The 18,657-nt window shown below is 32.7% G+C and overlaps 1 protein-coding gene across 2 annotated transcripts; it reads left to right on the top strand.

Moving 5' to 3' along the window:
- The first annotated feature begins 9,202 nt into the window (after window positions 1–9,202).
- LOC111916855 (serine/threonine-protein phosphatase 2A 65 kDa regulatory subunit A beta isoform) lies at window positions 9,203–13,391 on the top strand. 2 transcript variants are annotated; one of them, XM_023912510.3, is made up of 13 exons: window positions 9,203–9,339; window positions 9,893–10,306; window positions 10,396–10,642; window positions 10,726–10,838; window positions 10,915–10,994; window positions 11,086–11,227; window positions 11,309–11,389; window positions 11,478–11,582; window positions 11,657–11,839; window positions 12,099–12,191; window positions 12,470–12,609; window positions 12,701–12,767; window positions 13,168–13,391. In XM_023912510.3, the coding sequence occupies exons 2-13, from the start codon at window positions 9,914–9,916 to the stop codon at window positions 13,273–13,275; spliced, it is 1,752 nt and encodes a 583-aa protein (XP_023768278.1). In that variant the 5' UTR covers window positions 9,203–9,339; window positions 9,893–9,913; the 3' UTR covers window positions 13,276–13,391. The 2 variants fall into 2 exon arrangements, with proteins under 2 accessions (XP_023768278.1, XP_023768279.1); XM_023912511.3 differs by having other exon boundaries at window positions 9,205–9,339; window positions 9,898–10,306.
- The last annotated feature ends 5,266 nt before the right edge of the window (window positions 13,392–18,657 follow it).

Below are 18,657 nucleotides of genomic sequence, written 5' to 3'. Positions count from 1 at the left end.
ATATGGATTCGGGTGGATGGGGCTCCGAGGATGGAAACCATTTCTTCTAGGGTACACTGATTTTTTATTTATTTATTTTTTGTTCGCCATGACTTGTTTTTATTGCAACTAAAATACTTTTTTTCTGCAATAAAGAATTTTTTTATATAATAAAAATTAGTTATTATTGTATAACATGAGTGGGATGATAAATAGGCAACAAGTTGTGTTGCTGAGCAAAATACTTTATGATAAAACATAAACATAAATATGAAATTTGATGAAGATTGAAGCATTTATATATATGAATCAAAATAAGTCGGATAGTAAGTGTTTCATCAAATTTCATATTGTAAATAGCTTATGGAAAATATCAAACTGAAATATTCTAATTAATTATGCTTGTTGTCTTTAATTACTCATGAGAAAAAAAATTAAGTTCTTATGGCATATCATAAAAAATTTACGGGTTAAATTAAGTATTTGTGTTTTGTTTTATTAGTCAATAAAGTGTTTTTGTGCACTTTAGATCAGCTTCAAGGCTACAACTAAAAATCACCATCATTTTTGTATAAAAATTCTACAAAAATTATTTTTATATCCAACTGCACATTAAAATTAACATAAAAAAACATAATTTAATGTTATAATACTTATAAAATAATCTTATTTTTGATATTATATGATTTCATTTAACTTGATTATTATAATGTGTAATTTATTAATCATAACAGCATTAATTGATTAAATAATTAAATTTACAACATAAATAAGGTGAAAAATAAAATTTAAAAATAAATTGAAAATATATAAACTAGAAAAAAAAAAAAAAAAAAAAAAAAAAAAAAACATTACATGTATTTCAACATCTGAATATAACATTAATATAAATTAGTTGTTATGTTCATCCACAAATATTCAATTAATGCATTTCAAACTTCATTATAAGCGTCCTTATCTTTGATGTTTTTATGTAGAATATAAAATTCTTGAAATCGCACATCAATATCAACTACCATTTCAAGCTCGAAAATTAGCATTTCACCATGTTCTTCGATTGTTGCACTAACAACGTGCAGTCGTGCAAGTCTTGCAACAATTGTAAAACGTGATTGTAATACGCCAAAAAGACGTTCTACATCTTTTTCTACATGTTTCTTGTTTCATTGCAAACAATTTTTTATTTGTGCCATGTATATCGTGAATAGTCGGAAGAGTATTCTATTTTGGATATATTCCATCAGCTAAATAATAGCCTATACCATACGATTGATGGTATGATTAGCAGCATGTATATTACCTTCAATAAGATTGGCAAAAAAAATATGATGTCTCACACACATTTATATCATTATTTGATACTAGTATACCACAATATGCATGTCATATCCAAACATCATAATCTGCTTCACGGATAATATTCAGATATCCACTACGACCTGAATATTGTCCAACCCAAAGTCGTTGGACAATTCTTCCACTTCCAATGCATACAATCTAAACCACCAAACATTCTTGGGTCACCTCGTTGATCAAACAAAAATCTTATTAGCGCAAAATCCAAACTACAAGAAAGGTTTTGTATTTGGACATGTGTGGAACATCCTCAAAGGCGTTGGAAAATTCATTGATGCACTCCAAACCCCAAGTACCGAAAAGGTGGTAATTTCTCTTGTTCTTAATCATCGTCATTTGCATCAGATATACTATATTTGCATCTTAATGACGACGTAGATGTAATCTTACCGAAATACCTATTGGTGTGAAAAAAAACAAAAGGCAAATCTTCATAATGAAAAGAATATACATAAATACATTGGAACCTAACAAACAAATGTACAGAGTTTTAAGGATCGGAAATGAAATCACTTTTAAAAATCCTTGAAGCTAAAAAATCGGGTAACAAATGAAAAAAAAATCGTTTGGTAACATTACAAGTAGGAAAAACAATTATTTAACGATTTAAATAATATTTTTGATTCTAAGTTTCATTAGTATATTCAAAATGAGCAAAAGCGGATAATAAGGAAAAAACAAAAGAATATCAACAAGATGAACAGGCCCAAATATCCCAATACCAACCACATCAATACCCATTTTAGCCTTCCAAGATGCACTATATTGTTGCATTCTAAGTGGCGTAAATGTGCTCCATAGATGTGTTGGTCATTCTAAACGCGCTCCTGACGACAACAAATGTGTTCTTAGCAGCTCAAGGATGCACTATAACATGGTGAGTGCACTTCTTGCTTATAAATTTGTTGGTATAACCATTTTAGGAATATGTTTGATTTTGCCAATACGCATGGCATGTTTACATGCACATTTCCTAGATGTTGAGGATTCTATAAGCGGTTGCATAGTGTCTTGTGGTTGGTTGACATCCATTTTGGCATAAGAATGGATGAGCCTAACGTATATGGCGTTTATGCTTGATGCTTATTCTATAAATAGCGGCAGCTAGCTAGGATTATAATGATGTTTTCTATTTATTATACTGATTATCTTCGTTTGAGCTCGTGGATAAGAATAAACATGTCATGTGGACGTAAGTCACATTGACCGAACCACATTAAACATTGTGTCTTTACGTGTGTTTCTTTCTTGTTTATTCTTGAAAATTAGAATCATTTTTTAGTAACAAAACATACATTCATAAAGATAGTATATAAAGGAAGCATAGGCATGACCTTAAACATGTCACCAGCAGCATGACTAACCCCATACATATTGATCTTAGAAGTACAATGCGATATTGGTATTGAAAATTCCGTTGAACTCCGATTAACAAGAGTAAAATTACATCTCTTCATCATTGTAACAAAAATTATTTTTAATTAGGATATAAAAAACTTAATCAGTTGATCTATTTGTCAATTAATTTTTTTATGATAAGACCAAATCGTACAAAAATAATTACATTTTAGTTTTTTCTTTTTCAAATTTGACATCCAACGTCACGTCATCATGCTGCATCAGTGTCATTCCATCATGTTTTGTCAATGGCACATCATCAAAAGTTTTATGTGAACGAGTAATTGGATTAGCCGATTAAATACTTAACATTGTAATAATTAAAAAAATTAATGACTATTAAAATAAAAAATAATATAATATCAAAATTGGACTTTTTAGAAACTTAATAGCTATCATATAATCAACCTAATTTATCTTATGATAAAATTACATTAGATTAAAAGAATGGGAAAACGACTTACTAGGGTAATCATATTATTGTTTTATTCATACTCATATTTAGACATTTTTTTTTACATATTTAACAATCTGACTTGTTATATTTGTTCACATATTACTATTGTCACCTGCTATAGTTGGTGACAATGATAATATGTGAAAGACAAAACTGCACAAATGGTCCTGTGGTATGCCGAAAATTGTCACTTTGGTCCAAAAAGATTTGAACTGGCACCAGCGGTCCAAAACTTTTATTTTGTCGCGTCTTTAATCCAATCTGTTCAGATTTTTTTCAAAATGACGGATCTAACCCTGTTAATATATTTTATCTTTTTTCTTATTTGTTTTCCTAATTTTCAGATTTAAAAAAAAATAATAAAATAAAAATAAAAATAAATCTCTCTATCTCTCTCTAAAAAACAAGAAAATAAAAATAAATCTCTTCCTCACTCTCTCTCTCTTTCCCATTTCCTAAAATTTCTCTTTCCCTATTCGTTTGTTTTTCATGGCTCTCAAGAACAGTTCATAAAGCCCAGAAACCGGTGCCATCGCCAGAAACCGGTGTCACCGACGGAAACCACCGTCATCCAAAATCATTACAGATGCCACCACCGTCTTCGTCGTTGGCGCCACCGCCTTCAGCCCCCATCGTCTCTGTCACTAGCAACCTCCAACAAATCTGAAATTCGCCATCACCTACAACAAATCCTAATCAATACCCACCACCAGAGACCCTTTTGTCACTTTCTTAGTTCGTCTTCTCCACCGGAAACCATATCCATAACCCCGATTTTTGACAAAAACCATCACCAACTTCTGAAACCCTAGCGCTGACACCTTATCTCATATGGATTTGGGTTTTTAGTGAAGCAGAAGGACGTCGGCGATCTGAAACCCTAACTTGTCGGATCCTCCTCCGCCCAGATCCTCCTCCGTCATGATCTGGAAGCCGGTTTGTGGGATACCATCGTCAGAAGCAAACATATTGCCTCTCGCCGCCTTTCATCTTCTCAATCGACTTGATTGTTCCTCAGCAAAACCTAGATCGAAGCAAACCCTTATTTGCAAATCTGTTTCCATCGCCAAAGAAGAAACAAAGATGTGACATCCCCAAAATCACGGCCAGAAAAGACCGATTTTTGTTTATGCTTTATAAAAATCAGAGTACTTCATTTTATAAAAATGTTGCGGAATTTGTTCCCAGAAAAAAACGATAAATACGTTATTAAAACATTTTCGAAGAAACGTATTTATTTCATTTTAAAACGTTTGGGATGTCATTGTTAATACAGAAACATAAGCATAAACAGAACTTACAATTATTTACACTAGTGATCTACATCTCTTTAAATCTCTCAGTGTAATGTCACTTCATATCGTCACCTGTGATGTAAATAAACTGAGTGGGTCAGGTTGGGAAACCTGGTGAGTACATAGGGTTTTCAACCCACAATAATATAGTTATTATGTTTAAACAATCAAACAATCAACCCAATTACCCATCCCCGTTATCTTCTTTTAGTCTTCCCTAAAGATATTATCTCAAGGGTCATCTCTTATATCATATTTACTTTTCATCTCCTTACATCGTATTTCCTTATATGATTGTTCTTACGAACTTTACCTAAGGATCATCGCCTACATTGCATAGACAATACTAATCCGGGGATTACTCCCTCAATGTGTGTCTAACAAGAGTTAGGGTATCATCGCATGATTATGCAGCCACAACATCGCCTGGACTTGTAAATCATGATAAGGGTTAGTCTATCATCGCATGAATACGTAGCCACAACATCGCCTGGACTCGTACTTCATAATAAGGGTTAGACTATCATCGCATGAATACGTAGTTACAACATCGCCTGAACTCGTAATTCATCACCTACAGGTTGCTAGCCTGCTGGTGTTTCCACGGGGTTGTCTATAATAGTCCGTGGTCGCCATCTATACTCTGGTAGATGACTACATCTCCAAATTGTCGGACAAGGTTGTAGTATCCTACATCACCAATTCATAGTCACCTATCTATCATCACCTATCTCTCATTATTTTATTTCATCACTCACCAACTATTTCATCTACCCATGTTTTATCCCAACATATTTGTAGATATAAAATAAATATACAGTTTAAATCATTTAAAACATGAATAAATCATTCATCCAGCATAGACAACAAGTATTCAAACAATATGCACACATAGCACGTAATTTATATTAAAATACTTCATATCTATGTGTAAGATGAAAGTAACTATGCACTCACCTGAGTAGGTGGTGACTCAGCACTCGGACAGCGCTTCGATACTCTCAAAACGATATTCCTTTGATAAAACCTAGTATCGATACCACTAGGGTTTAGTTTAACGATAACCGCGACAAATTAATTAGTCCGAGTATTATTAAGCGTTAATAATACTCGATATAACTCATAATAATAGCCCAAATAATTATTTTAAGGACCTAATAACATTCCTATAATTATTTGAAAGCTATATTAAAAATTGCGTAAGCGTAGCACACTTACAGCGAATTTTTATTAAAAACCGGGCTTTGCTGGAGTAGCGTTTCCAAGCCGAAAGCTTTTCTTCTCGGAGCTGTCGGGCGCTCCGGGGCTTTCTTCTCGTGATAGGGAGGTTCCCTAGACTTGGGAGGGGTTTAGGGAGGCTAGAGAGAAGTTAGAGAGAGAAAGAAAGGCTTATGGTGTGAAGAAAATATGAGGAGTTCACCCTTGTATTTATAGGAAGTGTATAGTAAAGTAGTCTCCAAGCTTCGTCCGTAACTTTTGCATACGAGCTCCATTTTTGTCTGTCTTTTTACCGTTGAGTTCCTATTAATGAGATCTTCAACTCTCATTTAGACCTCGTTGGCTAATTCTCATTCTATCTCGGATTTACAAAACTGTATCAAATTCGCCGCGCTCGAAAAGTAGGGACTAAGCTTCGTCCATAACTTTTGCATACGAGCTCTATTATCGACGTTCTTTATATCCACGCGTTGGTATTTACGAGTACTACAACTTTCATTTAGATCCCGTCGGCTAAAAATCGACCGATCTAAAATTCAGATTTCGGGCTGTGCACTGCTATGCTAAATCTTAGAAAAATCATAACTTCCTCATACGAAGTCAGATTTGGGCGTTCTTTTTATCGATATTCTTAGTTTAACATATTCTACGACTTTCGTTTAGATCGCTAAGGCTAAATCTCGCTCTATCGTAAATTCACTATTTACGCTTCTCGGTATCGTGCCGGTCCCGTCGCGAAACTTCAACGGGTCATAACTTCTTCGTTATAACTCGGTTTTCGGCGTTCTTTATATGTACGAAAACCTTGTAACATACTCTACAACTTGATTAAGATTATTTATTCTAAATAATCTTTTGTCGAAAAGTCGTTTTCGACCCCTATTGCCTCTAATTTGACTAACCCAGATTTGCGGGCGTTACAAAAGAGCATGTTGGTGAGGGTTAAGATCAGAGGTGTTCTAACGAGAGAGAGAGAGAGAGAGAGAGAGAGAGAGAGAGATGGTGTTGTTTACAGGAGGGAGGAATGGAAACATATTTCTTCTTCTTTTTTTTATTTATTTAATTTAAATCAGAAATATAACAAAATAAAAAAATAGAAAATAAAATTAAAAAACGGCAAATTTGTCATTTAAAAAAATTCAAAGTAAATTGGACCAAACTTGCAACAAAATCAAACTTTTGGACCGCTGGTGCTAGTCCAAACCTTTTTGGACCAAAGTGACAATTTTCGGCAAACCACAAGGACCATTTGTGCAGTTTAGTCTATGTGAAAACATTTAACAAGTTAAATGGTCAAATCCGTATTCTAATAAAAGAATAGTGTTAATCTCCTTTTGACATGTGTCATCATATTAGGCCTTCTAATTAATACACACTTTATTCTTTTTTTGCCATGTGTCACCCTATTAAATCTCTTAATTAATGCATGCCACTTGTCAACCTATTAATTATCTATTTTAAATTTTAAAATTTTCACTTTAATTACAATAAATTAATAACAATGCAATAAAAATTAAAATAAAATTAATATAAATTTTAAGGTGATATAATTTCACATATTTATTTAAATTAACGATTATAATTGATTAATAATTTTATGTTCTAACTATTAAAGTTTAATTAATTTTGTAGCCGTGATTTCACGGGTTATAAACTAGTCTATACTAATAAATAAAACTCATTTTCTGCCACATGTCATGTCCTCATTGATTTGGACACATGACATTTTAATAGATTTTTAGAATTTATTTATTTTCACATGTAATTTTTTGATTTGTTCAAATATCATAACTTATTTCGGTTATAATATTGAGAGAAATAAATGCTTCTTTGAAAAAGAACTGATATATTTATAATGAAATAAATGTCATAATTAATGAGAGCTCTAAAATTGATATTGATATTAAATTTTTAAAACTCATGAGAGATTGACATATGGCAAAAAAAAAACTTTCATTTATTAAGGAGGAGCTCTCATTAATTAATGAGAGCTCTAAAAAAACTTAAAATATTTCTAAAATATTTGGTTTAAAAACACTTTTATTAAAATTATATGAAAATATAAAAAAAAATTAAAAAAATTATAAGAAAACTTTAAAGCTTTGTATTAGAAAAACCTATAGGAAAAAAATATCATTAAAATGTTATAAGAAATTATAAAACGTTTTAAGAAATTTAAAAAAAAAAAATTGTTCACATTTAAACATTTTTTTTACATATTTAACCATTTAAATTAAACGAGTTCACATATTCTCATTATTAGTATCACGTACTATAATATATATGAACACATAAGTTAAATAAGTTAAATAGTGAAACATATAAAAAGAAAATAGGAAAATGACTTAGGAGGTAATTACCTCTTATCTGTGTTCACATATTGGAAACAAACAACTAACTTGTTTTAATTGTGTAACATCCCAAAGATCATGACCAAAATTTTCGTTTTTAATTTAATATTAAAACCATAATTGTCAAATCATTAATTTAATACTCCGGCATCGGGCCTCGCCCAACATCAGGCCCCTCCTGGCATCGAGCCCCGCTCGGTATACATATTTATCTCTCTTAGGCTCCGCCTGTCTCCGGGCCCCGTCCGCTAAACACATAGAATCATATAACATGCTAACACATAAAGAAACATATTCTACTGTATCCCTGTCCTAAGAAACACTCTGCTAATAATGAGATACAGAACATCGTCCGTACTCAGCTAGTGATGAGATACGGGACCTCACCCACACCCACCTTCCTACCAGGCACATACAAGTATCACACAGACAACAAGTATAATCTAACATGCAAATATTCCTCGAGTACTCGCCCCGACATCGGACCTTGGTCTGGAATAACATACTAGCATACAATGCTTAGGGCTAACCCCGGTCTTTCTACTCATAGACTACATGGGCTGACATTGTGACCTTAGACCCATTCACACAATGAGGAGACTCACCTTGCACTGTTGAAGCCATGACTCGAACTAGCTGAGTACGGACGAAGTTCCGTATCTCATTATTAGCAGAATATGTTTCTTAGGATAAGGATACAATAGAGTATGTTTTTTTATGTGTTAGCATGTTATATGATTGTATGTGTTTAGCGGGCGGGGCCCGGAGACAGGCGGAGCCTAAGAGAGACATATATGTATATCGAGCGGGACTTGATGCCAGGTGGGGCCTGATGCCGAGCGGGGCCCGATGCCGTAGTATTAAATTAATAGTTTGACAATTATGGTTTTAGTATTAAATTAAAAACAAAATTTTTGGTCATGATTTTTGGGATGTTACACAGTTAAAACACGTTGGTTGCTTTCTTATGTACAAAAAATAAGAAGTTGCCGATATATGAACACGGATAAGAGGTAGTTACCTATTTTCCCAAAGAAAATTAACTAAACATAAACAAGACTAAGAAACTAATTACCTCATTTTCACTTAAAAGAATTGTCCTCAAATATTTTTTTATAGATTTTAAATCCAAAATTAATCAAAATGAACAAAAATCTTTGCCAACATCCGTTTTGTCAAAAAAGGCGTTCGGTGCGTTTGATTCAATACGTTGACACCGGCTCTCTTTCCCCTTCGAGGCTTCGAATCTGACGAATCAAAGTGGGAAACACAGTCCTTTCCGCCGGTAAGTTTCTCCGATATCTCTCCGTTACTTTCCTCACTCTTTACGTATATATCTCCTCTGTGGATTCAGTCGGATTGAATACCTCAAATTTTGATTTATTTGATTCAAACTATATGTAAATGAACACAACCTGGTAAGCCCTAGGTGTCATGTCATGTGCTTGAAAGCTTGATTATGTAATTTCATTTACGTTCGATTATTTTCAGCTTCTCGATTTGTAATTCGAGATTATTTACGGATCTCACATGTCTTACGTTTAATCTTTTTTCAAGTGTGGCAATTTAATTTAATGACCTCAACTAGCCAATCCGACGTAGATTTTATGTCGTTATATATCTATATGTCTGTATATAATCTCTTTGCTGTTGTATTCCATTTCAATTTTGAAGAACATACATTGGTTCCGGACTTCCATCGAACCTCTATATTTTTTGTCGAGTTACAAATTAAGAAAACCTAGATCATCCTTGTTGAATTTGGTGCTGAATTTAACCTGTTATCATGCGATGAATCATGAATGACTTGTAATCCCTGTATGAATTTGGCTCAAAAGTGCAGTAGTTTTTGAACTACAATGTCGATGGTGGATGAACCTTTGTACCCCATAGCAATACTGATAGACGAGCTGAAGAATGATGACATCCAATTACGCTTAAATTCCATTAGAAGGCTATCTACAATTGCTCGTGCTCTAGGAGAAGATCGGACACGAAAGGAGTTGATTCCTTTCTTAAGTGAAAACAATGACGATGATGATGAGGTTCTTCTAGCCATGGCAGAGGAGTTGGGTGTGTTTATCCCTTATGTTGGTGGAATAGAGCATGCCTCTGTGTTGCTTCCCCCTCTTGAAACCCTATGTACGGTTGAAGAGACATGTGTGAGGGACAAAGCTGTTGAGTCACTTTGCAGGATTGGATCACAAATGAGAGAGTCTGATTTGGTTGATTCCTTTGTACCTCTTGTTAAGGTTGGTTTATTTTTCAGTAATCTATCATTCTATCTCCTCTTCATTGGTGAACATCTGTTTCTTGACATGATTTTTGATCTATGGTTCAGAGGTTGGCAGCTGGTGAATGGTTTACTGCTAGAGTTTCTGCATGTGGGCTGTTTCACATTGCTTATCCTAGTGCCTCTGAGGCATTGAAGACAGAATTGAGATCAGTTTTTAATCAGTTATGTCAAGATGACATGCCCATGGTTAGAAGAGCAGCTGCAACAAATTTGGGAAAATTTGCTGCTACTGTGGAACCTTCACATCTCAAGACTCACATCATAGAGATCTTTCAGGATCTTACAAAAGATGGTTAGTTGTTTATCTCATATTTTATATAACTTACTCAAGTTCATGATGAAAGCAACTAATTACACCTTTTTTACTTTCTATAGATCAAGATTCTGTTCGTTTACTAGCTGTTGAAGGTTGTGCTGCTCTTGGGAAGTTGCTTCAACCCCAAGATTGTGTTGCACATATTCTTCCTGTCATTGTTAATTTTTCTCAGGTTAGTTTCTAACAAGTGAACTTTTTTTTTTTTTTTTTTTTAAAACAAAATTTGAATGTTTTTTCTTAAAAAACAGGACAAGTCTTGGCGTGTTCGTTATATGGTTGCTAATCAATTGTATGAACTATGTGAAGCAGTGGGCCCTGAACCTACCAAGTATGTTCAATTTTCAAATCCAAAACAATTTCTTTTCTTTTTTCTTTTTTCTATTTTCATATTTTAATATTTTTGTTCTAAATTATAATAGGAATGACTTAGTTCCAGCATACGTGAGACTACTTCGTGATAATGAAGCTGAAGTACGCATTGCAGCTGCTGGAAAAGTCACTAAATTTAGTCGTATTCTTACCCCACAACTTGCAATTCAACATATTCTTCCATGTGTAAAGGTATTATCAATGATGATGATTTATAAAAGTTTATTGTTTTTTATTTTTTTTAATTCTAATTCTTCCAAGAAACATTTGTAGGAATTGTCATCGGATTCTTCTCAGCATGTTAGATCTGCTTTGGCTTCTGTTATAATGGGCATGGCTCCTGTTTTAGGAAAGGTAAAAACTTTTTTTTTTTTTTTTTTCATTTAATTTTATAAAAAGATATAATATAAGTATATAAGTGAGGTTTTATAATGAATTGCAGGATGCAACAATTGAACAACTTCTTCCTATTTTTCTTTCACTTCTAAAAGACGAGTTTCCAGACGTACGTCTCAATATTATCAGCAAGCTAGATCAAGTAAATCAGGTAGATTAGATGATACTTGTTACTTTCATTAAATAAATAATTATTATTTTAAAATAACACAAAATAAATGCCAGGTCATCGGGATCGATCTTTTATCTCAATCTTTACTTCCAGCAATTGTTGAGCTGGCAGAAGATAGACATTGGAGGGTTCGTTTGGCAATTATTGAATACATTCCACTATTGGCTAGTCAATTAGGTGTAGCCTTTTTTGATGATAAACTTGGTGCTCTTTGCATGCAATGGTTACAAGACAAGGTTACTCTTAGACTCTTTTGAATAAATTACGGTTTTGGTCCCTGAGTGTAGCTGATTTTTTCATATTGTACCCCAAAAAGTTTTCTTTTCTCTTGGAGGTTTTGTTTTTTTGTAACGTTTTTGGTCTCTGTTCCAAGTAAAATGACTATAGACTTTGGACCAAAATTGAAAAAGAAGTTATACTCAGGGACCAAAATTGTAATTTACCTTTTATTTTAAGAATGTGTATTATTTTTTTTTAATGTTATTACTTTTTCAGGTTTACTCCATTAGAGATGCTGCTGCTAATAACTTAAAGCGTTTAGCAGAGGAATTTGGTCCAGATTGGTCAATGCAACACATTGTCCCACAGGTTATTATTTGTTCAGTGCATAAATTAAATTACATTTTTGTCCCTGATTTAACTGATTTTTTCAATTTTGGTCCCAAAAAGTTTTCTCTTGTGATTTTGGTCTCAAATCGAAAGTTTTTGGTCCCTAATTCCCTATTTTAAGTAATGACAGTATATTACAAGAACGTCAAATAAGGACCAAAATTGTAAAAACAAGATATACTTGGGGACCAAAAGTGTAAATTAGTCTTCTTGGATTTATTATGTTTTAATTTGGGTGTATGTTTTATTTGTGGCAGGTGTTGGAGATGATTAATAATCCGCATTATTTATATAGAATGACAGTTGTTCGTGCAATTTCTCTACTTGCTCCAGTTATGGGCTCAGAAATTACTTGTTCTAAACTTCTTCCAGCACTTATTACCTTATCCAAAGACAGGTAATCATATATAATTATTTAATTAATTAATGTCTTTTTATTCTCCTCTTTCTATTTTCTATTTTCTATTTAATTTATTTGTTTTCTTCAGAGTGCCGAATATCAAGTTTAATGTCGCAAAGGTCTTGCAGTTGTTAATTCCTATAGTCGACCATTCAGTAAGTAACAATATGGCGTTCCAAGAAAAAATGGAGCAAGTTACATTTCTAGTCCTTGAGTATAGGTGATTTTTTCAAATTTGGTCCCAAAACCATTACAAAAACCTCAAATAAGGACCAAAATTGCATGAGAACTTTTCCCATTTTGGAACCAAAGTTGCAAAATTCACCAATACACAAAGACTAAAATGTAATCTACTCAAGAAAATGATTACTTTTGGCACTAAAATTGCAAAAATCAGATATACGCAGGAACCAGATATAGTCGTTTTTTCGAAATAGGGACCAAAAACTTTATTAGAAAATCAAACGAGGACCAAAATTGCAAAAAATAGCTATACTCAAGGACCAAAAATGTAACTTACTCTAAATATTGTGGATTTACTTTTTTGTCCTTCAGCTGGTGGAGAAAAGTATTAGGCCGTGTTTGGTTGAGCTGGCGGAAGACCCAGATGTTGATGTCCGTTTTTTTGCAAATCAAGCTCTTCAGTCTCTGATGTCTAGCTAAATAAACAGGTCAAGTATTATTATTATTATTAATTTATTATTAATATTTTTAATTTTCATTAACTTGTCACTTTAATTTAATGTGAGTTATTGTAATGTGAAAACGCGTTTTTTTTTTTTTTTTTATAAATATTAAAAACTAGATATTGCTCACAAATTTAGCATGATAATATTTTGTTAGAAATTGATGCTTGAATTTGGTTTTGTAGTTGTTTCAAAACCTTAAAAACACCTGAGATAACAATTAGACCTTAAAACTTAAAACACGTAAAATGACACAAATCAATAAATTTATTAGCCAATATATTCCACAGAATAAAAAGAAGGAATGGGTACACCTACACCATATATATATTAATTACATACCCTTGCTCTAAAAAGGTTATATTAATCTTATATATACTTAACCATGTATCTTTTGTCCACTTCTATCATTATTTTTCCTTACTTTATTATTACGCCTTCTCCTACCGGACTTCTTTCCACCACCACCACCGTAGGCGGCAACACCAACACCAACACCAACACCAACACCGCTAGGTATGAAAACTCCGGTGCCACCGCCACCATTAGCCCACAAACTTTCCATCCAACCAGGGACCGGACTTCTCACAGTCTCCGACCAACTATAGTAGTTCCTAGCCACCGGTCTTGATCCAACACCACCATGAACCACCGGTCTCCGCCGTGTCTCTGCCGTATACCGATCATCATCTTCATCTGTAAGCATCAGTATCTGTCGAGTGAGTTCTTGATAAAACGCGTTCTCTTCTGCATCAACCGAACTTGAAGAATCCGAATATGAATCCATGTATGTGTGACAAAAATAAAAGACGTGTAAAAGTTTTGAGTGTGGTGTAAATGGTTTTAGAGGGGGTGTATATATAGTCAAAGTGAATGGGAATTAATGAATCATTGGTTTGGATATGATGTGGTCAACGTGAGTGGTTTCATGGAAGGTAGATGTGGGTGAACGTTAAGTTTCCAAGTGGGGTCATTCGTTACTTAACGATATCAAAGTTGGTTGAACCAAATAACAAGTCCACAAGACTTGGGCACGACCAAGACAATGCCACTTGTATCACGATATAATGTTTTGAATTATAAAATAAAGTCAACAATCTATACATCCAATCAAAATAAATAGTATATACTATTGTAGAATGAGTTTGAAGGGTATAAGGACGGTTTTTTTCTATAGTTAGAATGAGTATATTTTTGGTAGAGATTTACAGAAAAAATTAAATTCCAAACGTAGCAAGAAATTAATTGAGAAAATAGCATGTTACTTGCGGAGTCACATTGATGTTTTGTTTGGGAAACTAGTTTATATGAACAATTTCAATGGGAAAGTTTTCTTATAGATTTTTTTAACCAACAAATTAACCTATTTCTAAATATTATTATGTCTCCTAGTGAGATTGTAACTCATGCCTTCTCATTTGAGAGAAACTTTTTACTATTAACCTTTTGGTTTTCTTATAGATTATTAATATAATTTTTTTTTCTATAAACCAGTTAATACCATTAGACTAGATGGTTTATTTGTTTTTTTTACCATTAGTATGTATTGAATGTTATATTTTAATAACTTGTACATATAACCTCTTCTGGTTTAACTATATTTTATTTTACCTTTTTAATTATAATTTAGTTTTAAATATATTTTTTTATTTCTTTACTAATTAATTATTCCTACTAAATATTTAATGACATCTTAATTATAAAATATAAATTTTGTGATGATATTATAATATTTTCAATGTTTTTATTTTATTTTTGTAACTACAATATAATAATTTTTCATATTTTATATATATAAATAATAAACCGATATATTTGTATTTATACGTTTGTATTAAAATTTTATTTGAATTTAAAAATGGACTAATTAAATGAGGAGCTTTATAAAAAAATTAGATATTTGAGGGTAAATTAGTTACATATATATAAAAAAGACTATTCAAATAAGCTTTAACCATTTGAGTGATAGTTTATTTAGATGTCAAGTTTAATGGAATGATGATGTGAAATTATTTTAAGTTATAACATAATGTTACTATTTGAGACATTTTAAAAGTATCTTCAATGTGAATTTATTTTATTTCTCATTAATGTTTTCTTTGTCTTATTTATTTTCTTTATAACTTATTATCGTTGGAGCTAATAGATTTTTTTTATTGAAAACTCAATATATATTAAGTGGTCAATATACTCCTCTAATCATATTTCATTTTATATTTTAATTATATGTTTAGTTTTAAATATTTTTAATTTATTTACTAGTTAGTTATTGCTATCAAATAAATATTTAATGAATATTTATTTATAATGATTATATAATATTTTCATTCATTTTTTATAACCATGACATTATTTTTTTTTCTTATTTCATGTTTATAAAAGATCTGATATAGTTTTTTTTTTCCGTTTGTTTGTGGCATTCAACGTCTACAAAATGTGATGTTTGTTTAAAAAATGACTAATTAAATGGAGGAGATTTTGTAGAACATTTTAAATAGATAATGATAAATTAGGTAAAACTAAAAAAAAAAACTATTGGTAGAGGTTAACCATCAGAGGTGTTACTTAATTATAGGATAAACTTAATGGAATGATGAAATGACTATAGTTTAAGTAATAGTATATGTTATGTAACATCTCAAAAATCACAACAAATTTAAACTTTTTAAAAACAATCCATTTACTTAAAAAATGTTTACGTAACCATTGTTTTCAAAACATTATTCAAAATTAGAATCTCCCAAAATCCAACAACATAAAACCAATGATGTGTACGGTCACACCTTCGCCTTGACACGGTCCTCAGAAGTACCTGAAACAAAACTAAAATGTAAGCCAACGCTAAGTGAGCTCCCCCAAAGTACCACCACATAAACATAACAAGCAACAACATGCATACAAAGCCTTTAGAATGAATGGACCGCCTCACTAGGCCTTCAGCCTATCTAGAACGCTCTCTCGGCCTTCAACTTGACTAGTCCGCCTCGCAAGCCTTTAGTCTATCCAGACCGCCCTGGACGTTTTGGCCTTCGGTCTTAGCTGGTCCACCTCAACCCAGTAAACCATCACATATCAACATACACCATAACAATCAATAGCTAGCACATACATGCAATTATACAAATCTAACAGATCACTACACCATAAAAACATTCTATATACCAGGATACAAATTTAACATATCACTACAACATAAATACATCTTATATACCAGGATACAGATCTAACAGATCACTACATCATAACAACATATACTAAACCAAGATATCAATCCAATGGGCTGGCCTTGGTGCCGACCTGTAAATACAACGAGGAAAACTAATCTCTCAATTTGAACACAGTCTGAATGAATCTCTGCTCCAACAACTGGCATTACTTGACTCCTAGTAATCAAAACATTTCCAATTCTAGATTAATAACAATTCCCAAAATACCCTTGGTTAAACTTGGTCAAAGGTCAAAAGTCAAGTCAACACCCATCCGAGTCAACTCAGCCGAGTTGACCCAGCCGAGTACGTTGGGCGTACTCTTCAGTACGCGGGGCGTACTCGCTAGTTGACCAGGCGACGGGGCTCTGACCGCGTACACGCAGCTTACCACCTGGTATGCCTAGCGTACGCACCTGGTCAACTCTTTTCCCATTAAGAGCTTATTACAGCAAGTCCTTATGTCGAAAGTCAGATCCAAGCCCCAAATAACGTTCTTGACCATAAAGTTTCCAACTTTATGGTATTGCATGGCCAAAAAGTGCTTAATACTAAAGATCTCAACTACTTAACCCATTAAGACCCAATAGCACTTGCATGGAAGGAAATAAGCGATCAAGTCCATATTTTTATGCCTCTAGGCACCTCAAAACGTCTGAAAGGACAAGTTAAATGGACTGGAGTAACTTATACTCAAAATACCCAAATAAGGGGACCAAAAAGGACACAAACTCCATTGCTAACTTATATTTATGCATAGAATCATCAAGTTCATAACTTTATACCTTAAAATGGATTTTGAAGGTGAGATGTTCCTGGATCTTGAGGGTCTTGATCTTCCAATATGATGCTTCTTTCTTCAACTTGCTTTAAAGGCACCTCAAACATACACTTTTGAGCTCAAAGGATCACACATAATGGATTAGGGTTGCAAAGGACAAAATGAAGGTTAGAGGCTGGAGAGGGAATGAGAAATGAGGAGTTAATGATGCTTAAATATGGACTAAACCCTACAAATTAGGGTTTGAGGATTCTTCACGTATGTCCTGCGTACTGGGTGTACACACAACATACCTAGTCCCGTGCATGTACGCTCAGCGTACACAACGTACGCCCATCGTACTAAGCCTCAACCCAAAATTACAAAAATGCCACTATGGGCCATTTTGCTAACTTTCTCATATACAAGGGCTAAATACTATAAGGTAGTGTTTGTTTTTTGTCTGCGGATCTGCGTGGCCTCTTCTATCTGCGCCGCGCAGACCACGCGCAGACATTAGCCTTTGCAGACTGTTTGTTTTTTTGAAGACTGCAGACCTAAAAATGTTTGCGTGCCCTCTTCTTGGCGCAGATGTGGACCAGAGTCTTCTAACATCTTCAGACATCTTCTAGCCTAAAAAAACATATATATCTTTATTTTTTTCAAGTTTTTTTTAGTTTATATTTTCTCCAACTTTGTTAATGATAACAATTTGAAAAAAAAATACAAAACTTAAAAAAAAAACTTTTGACGATACAAACATTAAATTTTTGACAAATTTATAAATAAAGATTTAATACAACAATAGTCGTTGAACTTGTTTATATAAATATGAAAAAAAAAAATCATAATAGATTCTTATATTTTTTTGCCAAATTTTGTAAAACATTATTTAATACAGCATCGTCAATTTCTCGAGAAAATATTTATGCTACGTTTTTAATGGATTTAATTGAAAAAATCGAAGTTTATTTCCATCCATTTATGTATCAAATTTTTTGATCACTAATTATAATGTTTAGTTATAATTTTGCAACAAAAGTTGTTGTTTTTTATCAAATATATACGTTAATTCATACCATTTTTATTTTTATTTTTTATACAATAATACATAAAAGTTGATCTAGATTCGTTAATTATTTATAACAAGATCATAAAAATATTAAAAAATCACTTTGAAGTTTAAAAAAATCAGTTTATTTGGATTTCAGTTTATTCTAGTAGCCCGCAGATGTTAAAAAAAAAACAATCTTCTTTTTTCAAACTGCAGACGTTTGGTCCACCTCTTCTACTGCAGAGGTCTACAGATTGTAGATATTTTGCCTCAGAAAAAACAAACAACACCTAAGTCTTGATAATAAAGGGGGAAATTTGACAATACCTCAACGCGGGG

Source organism: Lactuca sativa, chromosome 8 (assembly GCF_002870075.4).
Source record: "Lactuca sativa cultivar Salinas chromosome 8, Lsat_Salinas_v11, whole genome shotgun sequence".
In the NCBI taxonomy this organism is placed as follows: Eukaryota; Viridiplantae; Streptophyta; class Magnoliopsida; order Asterales; family Asteraceae; genus Lactuca; species Lactuca sativa.
This window is presented reverse-complemented; position numbering and strand designations above follow the sequence as displayed.

Coding starts and splice junctions, on each gene's coding strand:
- LOC111916855 (XM_023912510.3), top strand. CDS start 9,914: ATGTCGATGGTGGATGAACCTTTGTACCCCATAGCAATACTGATAGAC. Junction 11,390..11,477: donor TGGCTCCTGTTTTAGGAAAG/GTAAAAACTTTT, acceptor AATGAATTGCAG/GATGCAACAATTGAACAACT. Junction 11,583..11,656: donor AGCTAGATCAAGTAAATCAG/GTAGATTAGATG, acceptor AATAAATGCCAG/GTCATCGGGATCGATCTTTT.